A 19657-nucleotide genomic window follows, 5' to 3' on the forward strand; every position below is an offset into this window, starting at 1 on the left:
CGCCGCTGAACACATCACTGACACCGCCGCTGAACATATCCCTGACACCGCGCTGAACACATCCCTGACACCGCGCTGAACATATCACTGACACCGCGCCCAGCCTGCAGTGGTGGAAAAAAGTACTCAATTGTCATACTTGAGTAAAAGTAAAGATGCACTACAGCCTGGAATCGAGCCAGGGTCTCTAGCACTGAGCTGCAGCGCCTTAGACCGCTGCGATACAGCCTGGAATCGAACCAGGGTCTGTAGTGACGCCTCTGGCACTGAGATGCAGCACCTTAGACCGCTGTGATACAGTCTGGAATCGAACCAGGGTCTGTAGTGATGCCTCTAGCACTGAGATGCAGCACCTTAGACCGCTGTGATACAGTCTGGAATCAAACCAGGGTCTGTAGTGACGCCTCTAGCACTGAGATGCAGTGCCTTAGACCGCTGCGCCACTCGGGAGCCTTTTCCTGCCGGTGGCGTGTTGTTCAAGACAAAGACTACAGTGATATTCCTGACAGGTAACAAACCCCTTTATTCTGAACTGACTAACACAGCAGGAAAGACACAGCCGGAGGTGCCGCCAAACATCACAGGTACATTAGAAAAGACAGGTGTGTATTTATTCAGCGTCTGTACCTGTGTGAGTCTGAGATTACAGTACTCACAAATGTGTGTGTGTGTGATTGTTCTTCGTGTGTGTGTGTGATTGTTCTTCTGTGTGTGTGTGTGTGTGTGTGTGTGTGTGTGTGTGTGATTGTTCTTGTGTGTGTGTGTGTGTGTGTGATTGTTCTTGTGTGTGTGTGTGTGTGTGTGTGTGTGTGTGTGTGTGATTGTTCTTGTGTGTGTGTGTGTGTGTGATTGTTCTTGTGTGTGTGTGTGTGTGTGTGTGTGTGTGTGTGTGTGTGTGTGATTGTTCTTGTGTGTGTGTGTGTGTGATTGTTCTTCTGTGTGTGTGTGTGTGATTGTTCTTCTGTGTGTGTGTGTGTGATTGTTCTTCTGTGTGTGTGTGTGTGATTGTTCTTCTGTGTGTGTGTGTGTGTGTGGATTGTTCTTCTGTGTGTGTGTGTGTGTGTTGTTCTTCTGTTTGTGTGTGTGTGTGTGTGTGTGTGGTGTTCTTCTGTGTGTGTGTGTGTGTGTGTGTGTGTGTGTGTTGTGTGTGTGTGTGTGTGTGTGTGTGTGTGTGTGTGTGATTGTTCTTCTGTGTGTGTGTGTGTGTGTGTGTGTGTGTGTGTGTGTGTGTGTGTGTGTGTGTGTGTGTGTGTGTGTGTGTGTGTGTGTGTGTGTGTGTGTGTGAGACGGTACTCACATGGGGTCCCCGTTGCGGATGTGTTTGCAGGCGGTCTGGATAACAGACTCACAGGCTTCGTTCAGGGCCCGGTCTATCCTGTAGTCTGATCCAGGATCAGCTGCCTGGATCAAGTTCTGGAGCTGAAGGACAATAACAACACTACTTTATTTACAATAACAATACTACTTTATTTACAATAACAACCCCACTTTATTTACAATAACAACACTGGATCAAGTTCTGGAGCTGCAGGACAATAACAACACTACTTTATTTACAATAACAACACTGGATCAAGTTCTGGAGCTGCAGGACAACACAATAACAATAGTACTTTATAGTTATACTTTATAATAGTGACATATTAGTGAACCTGTTCATGCCATTTGCTGTGTTTCTGTACGTGTGTCTATGCATGCCTGTCTCCAATGTGTGTGTGTGTGTGTGTGTGTGTGTGTGTGGGCTTCAGAAAGTATTCATACCCCTTGACTTATTCCAGATTTTGATGCCCAAACTTAAAATGGGTTAAATAGATTTTTGGGTTCTCACCCATCTACACACAATTCCCACCAAAAAAAACATGTTTTTAGTTAGCAAATACATGACAAATATCTCATTTTTCGTCAGTATTCACACCCCTGACTCAAGCACCTTTACCAGCTATTACAGCTGGGAGTCGTTCTGGGCCTCTAACACCTTTCCACACCTGGATTGTCCAACATTTGCCCATTATTATTTTCAGAATACTTCAAGTTCTGTCAAATTGGTTGTTGATCGTTGCTGGACGACCATTATCTGGTCTTGACATAGATTTTCAAGTAGATTTTAAGTAAAAACTAACTCGACCACTCAGGAAAATTCACTGTCTTCTTGGTAAGCAACTCCAGTGTAGGTTTGGCCTTGTGTTTTAGGTTATTTTCCTGTTGAAAGGTGAATTCATCTCCCAGTGTCTGGTGGGAAAGCAAACTGAACCAGGTTTTCCTCTGGGATTTTGCCTGTGCTTAACTCCATTCCATTTCTGAAAAAACTCCTTAACGATGACAAGCATACCCATAACATGATGCAGCCACCACTAAACTTGAAAATATGTAGTGTTACTCAGTAATGTGTTTTATTGGATTTGACCCTAACAAGTTTTTGTCCTAACTAAAGTGTCCATTGTTTTGCCACATTTCTTGTAATATTACTATAGAGCCTTGTTGCAAACAGGATGCATGTTTTGGAATATTTTTATTCTGTACAGGCTTCCTTCTTTTCGCTCTGTCAATTTGGTTACTATTGTGGAGTAACTACAATGTTGTTGATCCATCCTCAGTGTTCTCCTATCACAGCCATTAAACTCTGTAACTGTTTTAAAGTCACCATTGACCTCATGGTGAAATCCCTGAGCGGTTTCCTTCCTCTCCGGCAACTGAGTTAGGAAGGAGGCCTGTATCTTTGTAGTGACTGGGTGTATTGATACACCATCCAAAGTGTAATTAATAACTTCACCGTGCTCAAAGGGATATTCAATGTCTGCTTTTTTATTTTACCCATCTACCAATAGGTTTCCTTCTTTGCGAAGCATTGGAAAACCTCCCTGGTCTTTGTGGTTGAATCTGTGTTTGAAATTCACTTCTCGACTGAGGGACCTTATTGATAATTGAATGTGTGGAGTACAGAGATGAGGTAGTCATTCAAAAATCATGAAAAACACTATTATTGCACACAGAGTGAGTCCATGACACTAATTATGTGACTTGTTAAGCACATTTTTACTCCTGAAATTATTTAGGCCAAAACAAAGGGGTTGAATACTTTTCATTTTGAATTAATTTGAAGGATATTGCGTGTTGACCAGTGACATCTCAATTTAATCCATTTTAAATTCAGGCTGTAACAACAACAAAATGTGGAAAAAGTCAAAGGGTGTAAATACTTTCTGAAGGCTCCGTGTCTCCAGTGTGTGCGTGCGTCTCACCGCGCTCTGACAGAGTCCATCCACTGTGCTTCCCTTGTCCCCTCGTCCCACCCTCATCAGACAGTGGAGGGTACGTCCTTTCCTGTGGAGTCCGGAGCAGTGGGTCTCGATCTCCCCTCTACAGTGGAGTACTATTTCTGGACTCAGAGAGAAATCCTCTATCAGCATCCTACGATACTCCAACATCTCTCCCTGGCAGTCCTCAGACACTGTACGACCTGGGGAGAGAGGAGGAGGGGATAGGGTTGAGAGGCATTCAGAAAGGACCTGGGAAGACCTGGCAGTCCTCAGACACTGTACGACCTGGGGAGAGAGGAGGGGATAGGGTTGAGAGGCATTCAGAAAGGACCTGGGAAGACCTGGCTGTCCTCAGACACTGTACGACCTGGGGAGAGAGGAGGGGATAGGGTTGAGAGGCATTCAGAAAGTATTCAGACCAGCATCCTGTGGAGACCTAGGGAGTACGACCTGGGAGTACGACCTGGGAGTACGACCTGGGAGTACGACCTGGGAGTACGACCTGGGAGTACGACCTGGGAGTACGACCTGGGAGTACGACCTGGAGAGCGAGATCGGTTAGAGGGGCATTCAGACCAGCATCCCGGGGAGACCTGGAGTACGACCTGGGGAGAGAGGTTGGTTAGAGAGGCATTCAGAAAGTATTCAGACCCCTTCACGTTTTGTACATTTTATGTTACAGCCTTATTCTAAAAAGGATTAAAGTATTTTTTCCTCCCATCAATCTACACACAATACCCCATAATGACAAAGCGAAACAGATTTTTTGAAAAAAAAATAAATAAAAAAATACCTTATTTACATCAGTATTCAGACCCTTTGCTCTGAGACTAAAAATTGAGCTCAGCTGCATCCTGTTTCCATTGATCATCCTTGAGATGTTTCTACAACTTGTTTAGAGTCCACCTGTGGTCAATTCAATTGATTGGACATGATTTGGAAAGGCACACACCTGTCTATATAAGGTCCCACAGTTGACAGGGCATGTCAGAGCAAAATACCAATCCATGAGGTTGAAGGAATTGTCCCTAGAGCTCCGAGACAAGATTGTGTCGAGGCACAGATCTGGGGAAGGGTACCAAAACATTTCTGCAGCATTGAAGGTCCCCAAGAACATAGTGGCCTCCATCATTCTCAAAATTGAAAAAGTTTGGAACCACCAAGACTCTTCCTAGAGCTGGCCGCCCGGCCAAACTGAGCAATCGGGGAGAAGGGCCTTGCTCAGGGAGGCAGCACTCCACCAATCAGGCCTTTACGGTAGATTGGCCAGACCGAAGCCATATGACTGCCCGCTTGCAGTTTGCCAAAAGGGTCCTAAAGGGCTTTCAGACCATGACAAACAAGATTCTCTGGTCTGATGAAACCAAGACTGCAATCTTCGGCCTGAGTGCCAAGCGTAACGTCTGGAGGAAACCTGGAACCATCCCTATGGTGAAGCATGGTGGTGGCAGCATCTTGCTGTGGGGATGTTTTTCAGTGGCAGGGACTGGGAGAGTAGTCAGGATCGAAGGAAAGATGAACGGAGCAAAGTACAGAGAAATCCTTGATGAAAACCTGCTCCAGAGCGCTCAGGACCTCAACCTGGGGCGAAGGTTCACCTTCCAACAGGACAACGACCCTAAGCACACAGCCAAGACAACACAGGAGTGGCTTCGGGACAAGTCTCTGAATGTGCAGCAACGCTCCCCATCCAACCTGACAGAGCTTGAGAGGATCTGCAGAGAAGAATGGGAGAAAATCCCCAAATACAGGTGTACCAAGCTCGTAGCGTAATACCCAAGAAGACTCAAGGCTGTAATCGCTGCTAAAGATGCTTCAACAAAGTACTGAGGAAAGGGGCTGAAGGTCTAAAAACCTGTTTTGTCTTTGTCATTATGGGTGTAGATTGATGAGGATAAAAAATAAATCTTTTTTTTTAATAAGGCTGTAATGTAACAAAATGCAGAAGAAGTCAAGGTGTCTGAATACTTTCCAAATGCACTGTAAATGAGGGGTGATAAACGCCATAAATGAACGTGTGCCTGTATAGAAACACATGAACCACATAACTTACCGTTCATTGGGTCTACATTCATTAGGTTAAAGGTGACCTGTCATTTCGTTCATGTTAGGCTATAACTTAAGCTATAAATCAGAAATCATATAGCAACATTCAATCAGATTGGTGAATTAAAACATATTTTAATCGTTCTCATTCTTGGCGTCTTAACATAGCTAGATATATTTGTCACGATGAATGTAGACCCAATGAACAATAAGTGATGTGGTTCATGTGTTTCTATTCAGGCATTATAACCCCCAGGGGTCCTGTTTGTACAGTGGCTGGTATATTGTGGAGTGAATTCCATTAACACAACTGTTAAGAACTGAATTAATCAGACGTCCACGCTTCGTATTGTTATACATAAACAATAAAAACATATACATCTTTAATTACACACTTTCAAGTCACACCTTCAAGTATCAACCCTCAAACATTAACCACTGAATGTGTGTACATGTGTATGAGGGGTGATAAATGCCATACATTAACCATTGAGTGTGTGTACATGTGTATGAGGGGTGATAAATGCCATACATTAACCATTGAATGTGTGTACATGTATGGCATTTATTGCCCCTCATACACATGTATACACATTCAACGGTTAATGTATGGCATTTATCACCCCTCATACACACACACACACACACACACACACACACACACACACACACACACACACACACACCCTCTCTCTCTCTCTCTCTCCTCCACCCACCCCTGTGTACAGCAGACTCCAGGCATAGCAGCAGATATGACAGTCGTGCCTCTCTAGCGCGGGGCATGTTGTTGTCCAGGTTACAGCGGTGCTTCCTGAGGTCAGCCTTACAGGCCTTGGTCAGAGAGTAGCTAACCTTGTAGTCCTGGGCTATCAGCTTCTGACGCGTGGTCAGGGCCTCTCGACACTGAGGGGGGGAGAGAGGGTGGGGAGGAGGAGGAGAGAGGGAGGGGAGGAGGGGAGGAGAGGAGGAGAGAGGGAGGGAGGGGAGGGAGGGTGGAGGAGTGACAGAGAGAAGTTTTAGTCATTGTCACATGAAAAGAGAGCTTTTACACACGTCCAAATATGGCATAGGAGCTGGGAAAAAATTACAGCTGGAGAAAGAAAATGTCTGCTCACTGTTGGCCGCCCCTTTAATGACCTTTAATAAAGCCTTTAGTTCAACACCCAACCACTGTTGGCCACCCCTTTAATAAAGCCTTTAGTTCAACACCCAGCCACTGTTGACAGCATGTAGCTTCATTCTTATTCTCAGTCCTGACCACAAATCTCCCTCCCTCCCTCCCTCCCAGCCTAACACAGTCCTGGCCACAAACCTCCCTCCCTCCCAGCCTAACACAGTCCTGGCCACAAATCTCCCTCCCTCCCTCCCTCCCTCCCAGCCTAACACAGTCCTGGCCACAAATCTCCCTCCCTCCCTCCCTCCCTCCCAGCCTAACACAGTCCTGGCCACAAATATCCCTCCCTCCCTCCCTCCATCCCTCCCAGCCTAACACAGTCCTGGCCACAAATATCCCTCCATCCCTCCCTCCCAGCCTAACACAGTCCTGGCCACAAATATCCATCCCTCCCTCCCTCCCCCCTCCCTCCCTCCCTCCCAGCCCAACAGTCCTGTGGGTTTGTCTACACGGTGACTATGCTGGAATATCTAGAAATGCCATATGTTTGTATATAATAAATCACATAATATACATGTTGATGATATGAATCATCTGCAGATGTCCCCATCAGTGGTTTTCTCCATACCTTCTCAGACATGGCCTCCTCAAACTTGTGGCTGAAGAGACACTTGTAGACCTTGCCCTCTCCTGCTTGGGTCTGGAAGAACAGAGAAACACAGAGACCAGTCAGCGTCCTCAGTAACCTGTAGACCAGTCAGCGTCCTCAGTAACCTGTAGACCAGAGACCAGTCAGCGTCCTCAGTAACCCGAAGAACAGAGACCAGTCAGCGTCCTCAGTAACCTGTAGACCAGTCAGCGTCCTCAGTAACCCGTAGACCAGAGACCAGTCAGCGTCCTCAGTAACCTGTAGACCAGTCAGCGTCCTCAGTAACCCGAAGAACAGAGACCAGTCAGCGTCCTCAGTAACCCGTAGAACAGAGACCAGTCAGCGTCCTCAGTAACCCGTAGACCAGAGACCATTCAGCGTCCTCAGTAACCTGTAGACCAGCATCAGCGTCCTCAGTAACCTGTAGACCAGTCAGCGTCCTCAGTAACCTGTAGACCAGTCAGCGTCCTCAGTAACCTGTAGACCAGAGACCAGTCAGCGTCCTCAGTAACCTGTAGACCAGAGACCAGTCAGCGTCCTCAGTAACCTGTAGACCAGAGACCAGTCAGCGTCCTCAGTAACCTGTAGACCAGAGACCAGTCAGCGTCCTCAGTAACCCGTAGACCAGAGACCAGTCAGCGTCCTCAGTAACCCGTAGACCAGAGACCAGTCAGCGTCCTCAGTAACCCGTAGACCAGAGACCAGTCAGCGTCCTCAGTAACCCGTAGACCAGAGACCAGTCAGCGTCCTCAGTAACCCGTAGACCAGAGACCAGTCAGCGTCCTCAGTAACCCGTAGACCAGAGACCAGTCAGCGTCCTCAGTAACCTGTAGACCAGTCAGCGTCCTCAGTAATCCGGAGAACAGAGACCAGTCAGCGTCCTCAGTAATCCGGAGAACAGAGACCAGTCAGCGTCCTCAGTAACCCGTAGAACAGAGACCAGTCAGCGTCCTCAGTAACCTGTAGACCAGTCAGCGTCCTCAGTAACCTGTAGACCAGTCAGCGTCCTCAGTAACCTGTAGACCAGTCAGCGTCCTCAGTAACCTGTAGACCAGTCAGCGTCCTCAGTAACCCGGAGCATCAGATAAATTGTCATTTGGGAGACCGTTATGTAAGGCAAGATGAGCAGCGTACGTTTTCACAGAAGCGTTCCCGATCCTCTCGGCAGGAGAAGTACAGGAATCTGTCCAGGTGGAAGTCGTCTGACGACAGCTCCGCTACACGCATGATGCTCTTCTTACACTCCTCTCTGATTGGATGAGCCTGGTCCTGTTGCTCCGCCTCTCGGACTAAGGCTTTCTCCAGACACGCTATGACCTCACCCTGTGAATGGATGTCCTGTGGGGGGGGGGGACAGGATGGAGAGGAGGGTGTGAGTGAGGTAAGGAGGATGGAGGGGTCAGAGTGAGGGTGGAAGCAGAAAGAGAGAGGAGCAGAGAGAGTGTTCCAATTGGTTATACTTAAACTCTTTAACATCATCCTCAGCTCTGGCATCTTCCCCAATATTTGGAACCAAGGACTGATCACCCCAATCCACAAAAGTGGAGACAAATTTGACACCAATAATTACCACAGGATGGGCTTCAACAGCAACCTGAGAAAATCCTCTGCATTATCATTAACAGCAGACTTGTACATTTCCTCAGTGAAAACAATGTACTGAGAAATATCCAAAATGGGCTTTTACCAAATTACCGTACAACAGACCATGTATTCACCCTGCACACCCTAATTGACAAACAAACAAACCAAAACAAAAGGCAAAGTCTTCTCATGCTTTGTTGATTTCAAAAAAGCTTTTGACTCAATTTGGCCTGAGGGCCTGAGGCCCTGAGGGTCTGAGGGTCCGCTATATAAATGGATGGAAAACAGTGTTGGGGGAAAAAAAACATACGACATCATAAAATCCATGTTCACAAACAAGTGTGCGGTTAAAATTGGCAAAACACACATTTCTTCCCACAGGGCCGTGGGGGTGAGACAGGGATTCAGCTTAAGCCCCACCCTCTTCAACATATATAACCAATTAGGGCACTAGATCAGTCTGCAGCACCCGGCCACACCCTACTAGAATCTGAACTCAAATGTCTACTGTTTGCTGATGATCTGGTGCTTCTGTCCCCAACCAAGGAGGGCCTACAGCAGCACCTAGATCTTCTGCACAGATTCAGTCAGACCTGGGCCCTGACAGACCTGGGCCCTGGCAGACCTGGGCCTGCCAAAACTAAAACGTAAACCATCTACTGTTCAGCGAAATAACAACTCCATGTCAAATACAGATAGCCTAGTCAAATAATTAACATCCAATTCCATTAACCGTTACTCTCTCGTGGGAAACCTTCACTCTTGCGCAGACATTTAGAAACGAAACATGGCAATTTGAAAAAGACGACTTTCGAGTAGTAAGACATGTATAAAAGCAACAGATACCATTAATCAGAAGGGGCTAGAAGAGTCTTATATGGTGAGCTACCGAGTGGCGAGGACAGGCAAGACCCATACTATTGTGGAGGACTTAATTCTTCCTGCTGCCGTGGATATGGCTGTGACAATGCTGGGGGGAAATGGCCCAAAAAACTATACAGACAATGTCTTCATCAAACAACACTGTTTCACGACGCATCAGTGACATGGCAGGAGATATTTTGAAACAATTACTGCTTCGCATACAAGCCAGTGAATTATATGCGTTACAGCTGGAAGAGTCAACAGATGTGGCGGGCCTGGCACGCCTGGCACAGCGCCTGGCATGCCTGGCACAGCTCCTGGCACAGCACCTGGCACAGCTCCTGGCACAGCTCCTGGCACAGCTCCTGGTACAGTCGTTCCTCCTTTAAAAAGTTGCGTCATACTGAGGTACACCTTGCAGGCTGCTGTAGCATCCTGTGGCACGTTATTTAATTGTCAGCCATTTTTTCTGTTAGTGCTAGTTTGACCACCAGAGGGCATCTTTGAGAAGCATTCAATAGTCTTCCATATTGCAGGCACGCGGGAGACCGGGGTTCAATTCCCCAACCGGGAGGAGGGAGTAGGCTGTCCTTGTATTTGTCTTAACTGATTCCATGTGTGTTATTTCATAGTTTTGATGTCTTCACTATGATTCTACAATGTAGAAAATAGGAAAAATAAAGAAAAACCCTGGAATGAGTAGGTGTGTCCAAACTTTTGACTGGTACTTTTCTTAATTAATTTGATTAATATTATGGTGTTTCTATTCTATGAAAAAAACGAAAAACCCCTCCGGGTAATTTCCGACCGTTTCGCTCTCGGAGCGTAAACTGGACGTTTGGGCCGAGGAGTAGTGTTGATTTGATCGTTCAGGCCTTAAAATGGGAGTCAAGCACCCAAGCTAACGTTGGCTAGCTACTTCCAGACACAAATGAGACCACGCTAACCATTTTACTCACCATAGCAGAGTATCTTCTGAAAACAACTTTTATTTTCAATCAAAAATAATTCTCATGAAAGCAAAAACGAGGCTTCAAAGTAAAACATTTTTTTTTTGCAATCAAATATTTTGTAAAAGAGCGCAAAACTTTATTCATTTTATTCCCCCCCATAAATTTGAGAACAAATGTATTTGAAAACAAAACTCTATTTTAATTTCACTACCAACCACCCTCCATTTTGGTCATTTGTTGAGTGTCAGTTTGACTACAACCAACCAATACTGTTCAGCCTTTCTTTCCGACGCAAAGGAAGTTATAGCGGACACCAACGAAGAAGCACTGTGTTTAGTGATGGCATCTCAGGTAAACAGCACTGGGCGTTCTTCCATCCAACACCAACGAAGAAGGACTGTGTTTAGTGATGTCATCTCAGGTAAACAGCACTGGGCGTTCTTCCATCCAACACCAACGAAGAAGGACTGTGTGGTGATGTCATCTCAGGTAAACAGCACTGGGCGTTCTTCCATCCAACACCAACGAAGAAGGACTGTTTAGTGTTAGGGTTAGTACTGGGTGTTCTTCCATCCATCTTCTACATAGCTAGTAGTTAGCTCCTACGATTCAGTGTCGGTTCATAACATTCTACTATATTACACACACACACACACACAGTAGAATGATAAATCATGCAATTATTATTCTCAAGCTAACCAAAAGCATTTAGCTAGAACACCTGTTCTTGCCCTTTTCAGTTGAATTAATCTAACTTTCTTTCATGGCAACTCATAAGCAGGCCACGTCCTATTAGTTTCATAGTCGATATATAATCATATTTCATGGTAACTCATAAGCAGGCCACGTCCTATTAGTTTCATAGTCGATATATAATCATATTTCATGGTAACTCATAAGCAGGCCACGTCCTATTAGTTTCATAGTCGATATATAATCATATTTCATGGTAACTCATAAGCAGGCCACGTCCTATTAGTTTCATAGTCGATATATAATCATATTTCATGGCAACTCATAACCAGGCCACGTCCTATTAGTTTCATAGTCGATATATAATCATATTTCATGGCAACTCATAACCAGGCCACGTCCTATTAGTTTCATAGTCGATATATAATCATATTTCATGACAGTGTAACGGTTTGCTTTGTTTACAGCTGGGTGAAAGAACACAATATGTCTGTCAGGGAAGGCTATTCTGATATGTCAGATGAAGAGTTAGAGCAGAAAGTCAGGGCCATTAAGGCAAGGATGCCCCATGCGGGCTTTAGAATGGTCAAAAGAAGTCTCAGAGCAATGGGCCATCGTGTACAATGGCAGAGACGAGTCAGGGAGCCTTGGCAGAGACGAGTCAGGGAGCCTTGGCAGAGACGAGTCAGGGAGCCTTGGCAGAGACGAGTCAGGGAGCCTTGGCAGAGACGAGTCAGGGAGCCTTGGCAGAGACGAGTCAGGGAGCCTTGGCAGAGACGAGTCAGGGAGCCTTGGCAGAGACGAGTCAGGGAGCCTTGGCAGAGACGAGTCAGGGAGCCTTGGCAGAGACGAGTCAGGGAGCCTTGGCAGCATGTAGATGGTGCAGGTATCATTGCCAGAATGATCCAGCTTCGCTGCTCGGCAAAAATACTCTGTTCCTGCTCTCATCTCTCGTCCACATTGATACAAATCATAAATTGATAAAAAAGGTACAAAGATGTATAAAGTATCCATCAAATCTAAGAAATAATTTAACTTTTTTTTATTCTTACTTACTCGAAGACAAATGTTCAATGATGTATGAAATGGGAGTTGTTCTTCATCAACTGGTAACACATTAATAATGAAGCAGGTTAAATAGATTCAACATTTCACTTTTAATCCCAATGCTTTTTTTCTTCGAGATACACCATTGTCATCTTTAGCGATATAGATGGATTCTCAAGGAAGGTCAGTATATTATTTTGTATATACAATATTGCATATTTCCCCATCACCTAATGAACAACCACAATACCAGTCTGGTGGTAAGCTTTCTGTGCTGTATTGACGGATCCTGAAAATGACATCTGCTGCTTTAGATTGAACGGCCATATCTCAGTTATTGTTTTCATATCTACAACAACAACAATAATAAAAAGAGGCTATTTTCTTTACTTTCAGAGAGCGAGCTGATCAAAGGGATAGAAAATGTAGATATTGGCAGAGGTTCGCTGTCCGAGGAACAGGCCGTGGAAGGTTTATTGCTGCTTAAAGTGTCCATAACCAGAGGTAAGAGCCCCAGGACAGCAACACAATTAGACCCAACCAAATCATGAGAAAACAAAAACGATCATTCTTTCCAATGTGCCAAGTAATTAACAAAAAAAATCAGAGCAAACTAGAATGTTATTTGGCCCTAAACAGAGAGGACACAGTGGCAGAATACCTGACCACTGTGACTGACCCAAACTTAAGGAAAGCTTTGACTATGTACAGACTCAGTGAGCATAGCCTTGCTATTGAGAAAGGCCGCCGTAGGCAGACATGGCTCTCAAGAGAAGACAGGCTATGTGCAACACTGCCCACAAAATGAGGTGGAAACTGAGCTGCACTTCCTAACCTCCTGCCCAAATGTATGACCATATTAGAGACACATATTTCCCTCAGATCACACAGATCCACAAAGAATTTAAGAAACAAATCCCCATCTTGATAAAGACCCATATCTATAAAAAAAAAGGGCCAACCAGTGAAGAACAAAAACAGCATTGGTAATCCAACCTATACAGAGCTGGATTGTCCTCCCACACACTATAAATCCTTCAGTACAGACCTGAGACCCAAACCAAAATCACTAGACAACTCAGAGAGACGACCGGGGGTGGCTCAGCCCCTTCCTACCTATGAGTATCTCTATAACAACAACACACACACACACACTCTCCCATCCCACCTTCTCTCCAACGTTGATGCTTCCACAGCGTAGCGCGTTGATGTCCTCTCTACACTGGTCCATGAAGCCACAGATGAGTCTGTAGTCTGAGAAGACGACAGAGGTCATCTTGGTGACGTACTGGTGGCACTGGTACTCCGTGATGTTACCACGGTGATCCACCAGGCAGGACACCAGGTAACCCTTACCACGCTCCTCCTCCGAACACTCCTTAATCTGAGGGGACACACACACAGAGGTGAAATACACACTCCTTAATCTGGGGAGACGGGGGTGAAATACACACTCCTTAATCTGAGGGGGGGGTGAAATACACACTCCTTAATCTGAGGGGAGAGGTGAAATACACACTCCTTAATCTGAGGGGGGGTGAATTACACACTCCTTAATCTGAGGGGGGAGGTGAAATACACACTCCTTAATCTGGGGGGGGTGAAATACACACTCCTTAATCTGAGGGGGGAGGTGAAATACACACTCCTTAATCTGGGGGGGGGTGAAATACACACTCCTTAATCTGGGGGGGGTGAAATACACACTCCTTAATCTGAGGGGGGGTGAAATACACACTCCTTAATCTGAGGGGGAGGTGAAATACACACTCCTTAATCTGAGGGGGGGGTGAAATACACACTCCTTAATCTGGGGGGGGGGTGAAATACACACTCCTTAATCTGAGGGGGGGAGGTGAAATACACACTCCTTAATCGGGGGGGGGGGTGAAATACACACTCCTTAATCTGGGGGGGGAGGTGAAATACACACTCCTTAATCTGAGGGGGGTGAAATACACACTCCTTAATCTGGAGGGGGGTGAAATACACACTCCTTAATCTGGGGGGGGTGAAATACACACTCCTTAATCTGGGGGGGGGTGAAATACACACTCCTTAATCTGAAAGGGGGGCGGAGAGACAGAGGTGAAATACATGTTTTATGAAGTTTGGATGAATTTATCGTCTCTGACAACCTGTCCTTTTAAAAACATCCAGTGGAAGAGAAGAAAAGGCTGATGGCTAGAGGACCTGGCTGAGAAGGAAAGGCTGAGAAGAGGACCTGGCTGAGAAGGAAAGGCTGAGAAGAGGACCTGGCTAGAGGACCTGGCTAGAGGACCTGGCTGAGAAGGAAAGGCTGAGAAGAGGACCTGGCTAGAGGACCTGGCTGAGAAGGTAAGGCTGAGTAAAGGACCTGGCTGAGAAGGAAAGGCTGAGTTGATGACCTGGCAGGTAGCGCCCTCTAGGGGACAGGCAGCGCCCTCTAGGGGACGGGCAGCGCCCTCTAGGGGACGGGCAGCGCCCTCTAGGGGACAGGCAGCGCCCTCTAGGGGACAGGCAGCGCCCTCTAGGGGACAGGCAGCGCCCTCTAGGGGACAGGCAGCGCCCTCTGGGGACAGGCAGCGCCTCTAGGGGACGGGCAGCGCTCTGGGGACGGGCAGCGCCTCTGGGGGACGGGCAGCGCCCTCTGGGGCAGGCAGCGCCCCTAGGGGGACGGGCAGCGCCCTCTAGGGGACGGGCAGCGCCCTCTAGGGGACGGGCAGCGCCCTCTAGGGGACGGGCAGCGCCCTCTAGGGGACAGGCAGCGCCCTCTAGGGGACAAGGTGCCATTTAGGACCCTGTCAATGTCTCAGCATCAACAGACTGACATGATCTGGCTCATGGTACAGCTCTGCAGCCATAAAGACATGTTGCTGTCTGTGTGTGTGTGTGTGTGTGTGTGTGTGTATCAGTCTAACCTCAGTGATAGTACTCTTGCAGATCTCCATGGCCACAGACTCAAACTTGGGATCCATTGTCAGGTTGAGCTTGTAGTTCCATAGCAACTGGAGGGAAGAAGGAGAGAGACCATGAGAGCGACAGAGACACACAGAGAGACAGAGAGACAGAGAGAGAGACAGACAGACAGAGAGAGAGAGAGACAGAGACAGACAGAGAGACAGAGAGAGACAGAGAGAGAGAGAGAGAGAGAGAGAGAGAGAGAGAGAGAGAGAGAGAGAGAGAGAGAGAGAGAGACAGAGACAGAGAGACAGAGAGACAGATAGAGAAAGAGACAGAGAGACAGGAGAACTTACATGGTTGCAGTCGACAGCAATCTCTGTTTCCTGGAAAGAGAGAAACACAGGTATTAGACTACATGATCAAGACGCTTTCTACTCAGTCTTTACTGAAGATGAAACCACACACACTCCACACACACACACACACACACACTCACTCCACACCTTCACCCCCGACTGGTTTTTATTGAAGCCGTCTTAGTGTTCTTGAGCTGGCGGTTATAAATACATGTGAACCTCCATTAGTTGGGGCTTAGATCTGTCCTGCAGAGGAACCATTATTTGGGGCTTAGATCGGGGGGGACGGGGGGGGGTCGAGGACTCGGTGGGCTGGGTGTCGGTAACCAGGACGACGACGGGGGTCGAGGACTCGGTGGGCTGGCAAGCTCGGTGGGCTGGGTGTCGGTAACCAGGACGATGGGGGGGGGGGTCGAGGACTCGGTGGGCTGGGTGTCGGTAACCAGGACGACGGGGGTCGAGGACTCGGTGCGGAACCGGACAGGGCGAGCTCTCGGTAACCAGGACGACGGGGGTCGAGGACTCGGTGGGCTGGGTGTCGGTACCCAGGACGATGAGGGTTGAGGCGAGTACGACCAGAGAGTGACTCAGGGAGAACTGTATCTCAGGAGTGTATCTATTAAGTCAAAAGGATTGCCAGGATCCAGAACAGGGTGTTCTAGAGGCCAGGGCCCAGAACAGGGTGTTCTAGAGGCCAGGGCCCAGAACAGGGTGTTCTAGAGGCCAGGGCCCAGAACAGGGTGTTCTAGAGGTTAAGCCCTCTGTTAACCAGACACTAATCACATTGAGACAAAGGAACAAGAGGCCACTACTGTTAAATAGAAACATATGAACCAATCTACCAATTTGTTTATCAGAGCCAGAAGACAAATTATCTTCTACTTTAATGAACATTATACCAGTTCTCACTGCTTAGCCTCTAAGAAAATCGCACAGCACGGCTGACGAAAGAAAACTAATACATAAATACACACAAAATAAAACTCTACAATTTATAAGATTTTACTGAGTTACAGTTCATAAGGAAATCAGTCATTTGAAATAAATTAATTAGGTCCTAATCTATGAATTTCACATGACTGGGCAGGGGTGCAGCCATGGGTGGGCCTTGGAAGGCATAGGCCCAGCCAATCAGAATGAGTTTTCCCCACAAAAGGGCTTTATTACAGACAGGAATAGTCCTTAGCACTCCTCAGATGATCCCGCAGGTTAAGGCGGCGGACGTGGAGGTCCTTCGATGCCGTGGTTACGGGTGATCTGCGATTGTGAGGCCGGGTTGGAAGTACTGCCAAATTCTCTAAAACGCCATTGGAGGCGGCTTATGGTAGAGAAATTAACGTGAAATTCTCTGGCAACAGCTCTGATGGACATTCCTGCAGTCAGCATGACAATCGCGCACACCCTCAAAAGTTGAGACGTCTGTGACATTGTGTTGTGTGACAACTGTACATTTTAGAGTGGCCTTTTATTGTCCCCAGCACAAGGTGCACCTGTATAATGATCATGCTGTTTAATCAGCTTCTTGATATGCCACACCTGTTAGGTGGATGGATTATCTTGGCAAAGGAGAAATGCTCACTAACAGGGATGTTAACAAATTTGTTCATTTTTGGGGGGGAGAAGTAAGGATTTTTGTACGTATGGGACCAACACTTTACTAGTTAAAAGTTTGGACACACCTACTCATTCAAGGGTTTTTCTTAATTTTTACCATGGAATCATGTACTAACCAAAAGTGTTACATTCTTCAAAAGTAGCCACCCTTTGCCTTTGACAGATTTGCACACTCTGATAAAAAAATATATATTTTGATTTGTTTAACACTTTTTTGGTTACTACATGATTCCATATGTGTTAATTCATAGTTTTGATGTCTTCACTATTATTCTACAATGTAGAAAATAGTAAAAATAAAGAAAAACCCTGGAATGAGTAGGTGTGTCCAACCAGTACTGTGTTCAACTGCTACTGTATATATATACACACACTGCTCCAAAAAATAAAGGGAACACTTAAACAACACAATGTAACTCCAAGTCAATTACACTTCTGTGAAATCAAACTGTCCACTTAGAAAGCAACACTGATTGACAATACATTTCACATGCTGTTGTGCAAATGGAATAGACAACAGGTGGAAATTATAGGCAATAAGCAAGACACCCCCAATAAAGGAGTGGTTCTGCAGGTGGGGACCACAGACCACTCAGTTCCTATGCTTCCTGGCTGATGTTTTGGTCACTTTTGAATGCTGGCGGTGCTTTCACTCTAGTGGTAGCATGAGACAGAGTCTACAACCCACACAAGTGGCTCAGGTAGTGCAGCTCATCCAGGATGGCACATCAATGCGAGCTGTGGCAAGAAGGTTTGCTGTGTCTGTCAGCGTAGTGTCCAGAGCATGGAGGCGCTACCAGGAGACAGGCCAGTACATCAGGAGACGTGGAGGAGGCCGTAGGAGGGCAACAACCCAGCAGCAGGACCGCTACCTCCGCCTTTGTGCAAGGAGGAGCAGGAGAAGCACTGCCAGAGCCCTGCAAAATGACCTCCAGCAGGCCACAAATGTGCATGTGTCTGCTCAAACGGTCAGAAACAGACTCCATGAGGGTGGTATGAGGGCCCGACGTCCACAGGTGGGGGTTGTGCTTACAGCCCAACACCGTGCAGGACGTTTGGCATTTGCCAGAGAACACCAAGATTGGCAAATTCACAGATGAAAGCAGGTTCACACTGAGCACGTGTGACAGACGTGACAGAGTCTGGAGACGCCGTGGAGAACGTTCTGCTGCCTGCAACATCCTCCAGCATGACCGGTTTGGCGGTGGGTCAGTCATGGTGTGGGGTGGCATTTCTTTGGGGGGCCGCACAGCCCTCCTTGTGCTCGCCAGAGGTAGCCTGACTGATTTTAGGGTTTGGTTTAGTTCCTCAGTTAGGTAGTTTAACTTAACCCTAAAAACAGTTGTCACCACAACAGCAGTACGGGGCCGAAGAGAGGCCCTTTGAGCTGGGATAACAGCAGTACGGGGCCGAAGAGAGGCCCTTTGAGCTGGGATAACAGCAGAGTGACCAACGTGTTGGGAGAGACAGGGTCTCTCTCACTCACTCACTCACTCACTCACTACAGCCCAGGGGAGCCAGTTCATGACATGAGTCACCAGCAGTCCTGTCACTCTCTGATTCAGAAACAGACAGGACATTAAGATGGCTGATCTGAGCTAGTCAATGCCGGGAACCTGCTCAGAACCAATCCTAAAACTAACATGGTACAAACCCAGGACGACAGGGGAAAGAAGGCTGGATATGTGCATCCCAAATTGCGCCCTATTCCCTATATAGTGCATTACGTAGGTAATACTACGGTGTCATTTGGGGCTAAACTGTACAGCCGACTATAGGAAACACCACTATACAGCTGAAGTGGGAGGTTTACATGCACTAAGGTGGGAGTCATTAAAACTCATTTTTCAACCACTCCACAAATTTCTTGTTAACAAACTATAGTTTTGTCAAGTCAGTTAGGACATCTACTTTGTGCATGACACAAGTCATTTTTCCAACAATTGTTTACAGATTATTTCACTGTATCACAATTCCAGTGGGTCAGAAGTTTACATACACTAAGTTGACTGTTCCTTTAAACAGCTTGGAAAATTCCAGAAAATTATGTAATGGCTTTAGAAGCTTCTGATAGGCTAATTGACATCATTTGAGTCAATTGGAGGTGTACATGTGGATGTATTTCAAGGCCTACCTTCAAACTCAGTGCCTCTTTGCTTGACATCATGGGAAAATCAAAAGAAATCAGCCAAGACCTCAGAAAAAAAGATTGTAGACCTCCACAAGTCTGGTTCATCCTTGGGAGCAATTTCCAAACACCTGAAGGTACCTCGTTCATCTGTACAAACAATAGTACGCAAGTATGAACACCATGGGACCACGGAGCCGTCATACCGCTCAGGAAGAAGACGCGTTCTGTCTCCTAGAGATGAACGTACTTTGGTGCGAAAAGTGCAAATCAATCCCAGAACAACAGCAAAGGACCTTGTGAAGATGCTGGAGGAATCAGGTACAAAAGTATCTATATCCACAGTAAAACGAGTCCTATATCGACATAACCTGAAAGGCCGCTCAGCAAGGAAGAAGCCACTGCTCCAAAACCACCATAAAAAAGCCAGACTACGGTTTGCAACTGCACATGGGGACAAAGATCGTAC

At 46.7% G+C, this 19657-nt stretch overlaps 1 protein-coding gene across 1 annotated transcript in view; it reads right to left on the reverse strand.

Annotated features, from left to right (window-relative positions):
* LOC106588060 (Golgi apparatus protein 1) overlaps positions 1–19657 on the reverse strand; it is a 54730-nt gene that overhangs the window by 32161 nt on the left and 2912 nt on the right. Inside the window, exons 2-9 of the mRNA XM_014176726.2 lie at positions 15444–15473; positions 15108–15194; positions 13376–13591; positions 8201–8404; positions 7046–7117; positions 6020–6206; positions 3240–3457; positions 1298–1419 (exon numbers count right to left, since the gene is read on the reverse strand). Coding sequence (XP_014032201.2) covers positions 1298–1419; positions 3240–3457; positions 6020–6206; positions 7046–7117; positions 8201–8404; positions 13376–13591; positions 15108–15194; positions 15444–15473 — 1136 coding nt within the window. The remainder of the gene's footprint in view (positions 1–1297; positions 1420–3239; positions 3458–6019; positions 6207–7045; positions 7118–8200; positions 8405–13375; positions 13592–15107; positions 15195–15443; positions 15474–19657) is intronic.

Source organism: Salmo salar, chromosome ssa26 (genome assembly GCF_905237065.1).
Source record: "Salmo salar chromosome ssa26, Ssal_v3.1, whole genome shotgun sequence".
NCBI lineage: Eukaryota > Metazoa > Chordata > Actinopteri > Salmoniformes > Salmonidae > Salmo > Salmo salar.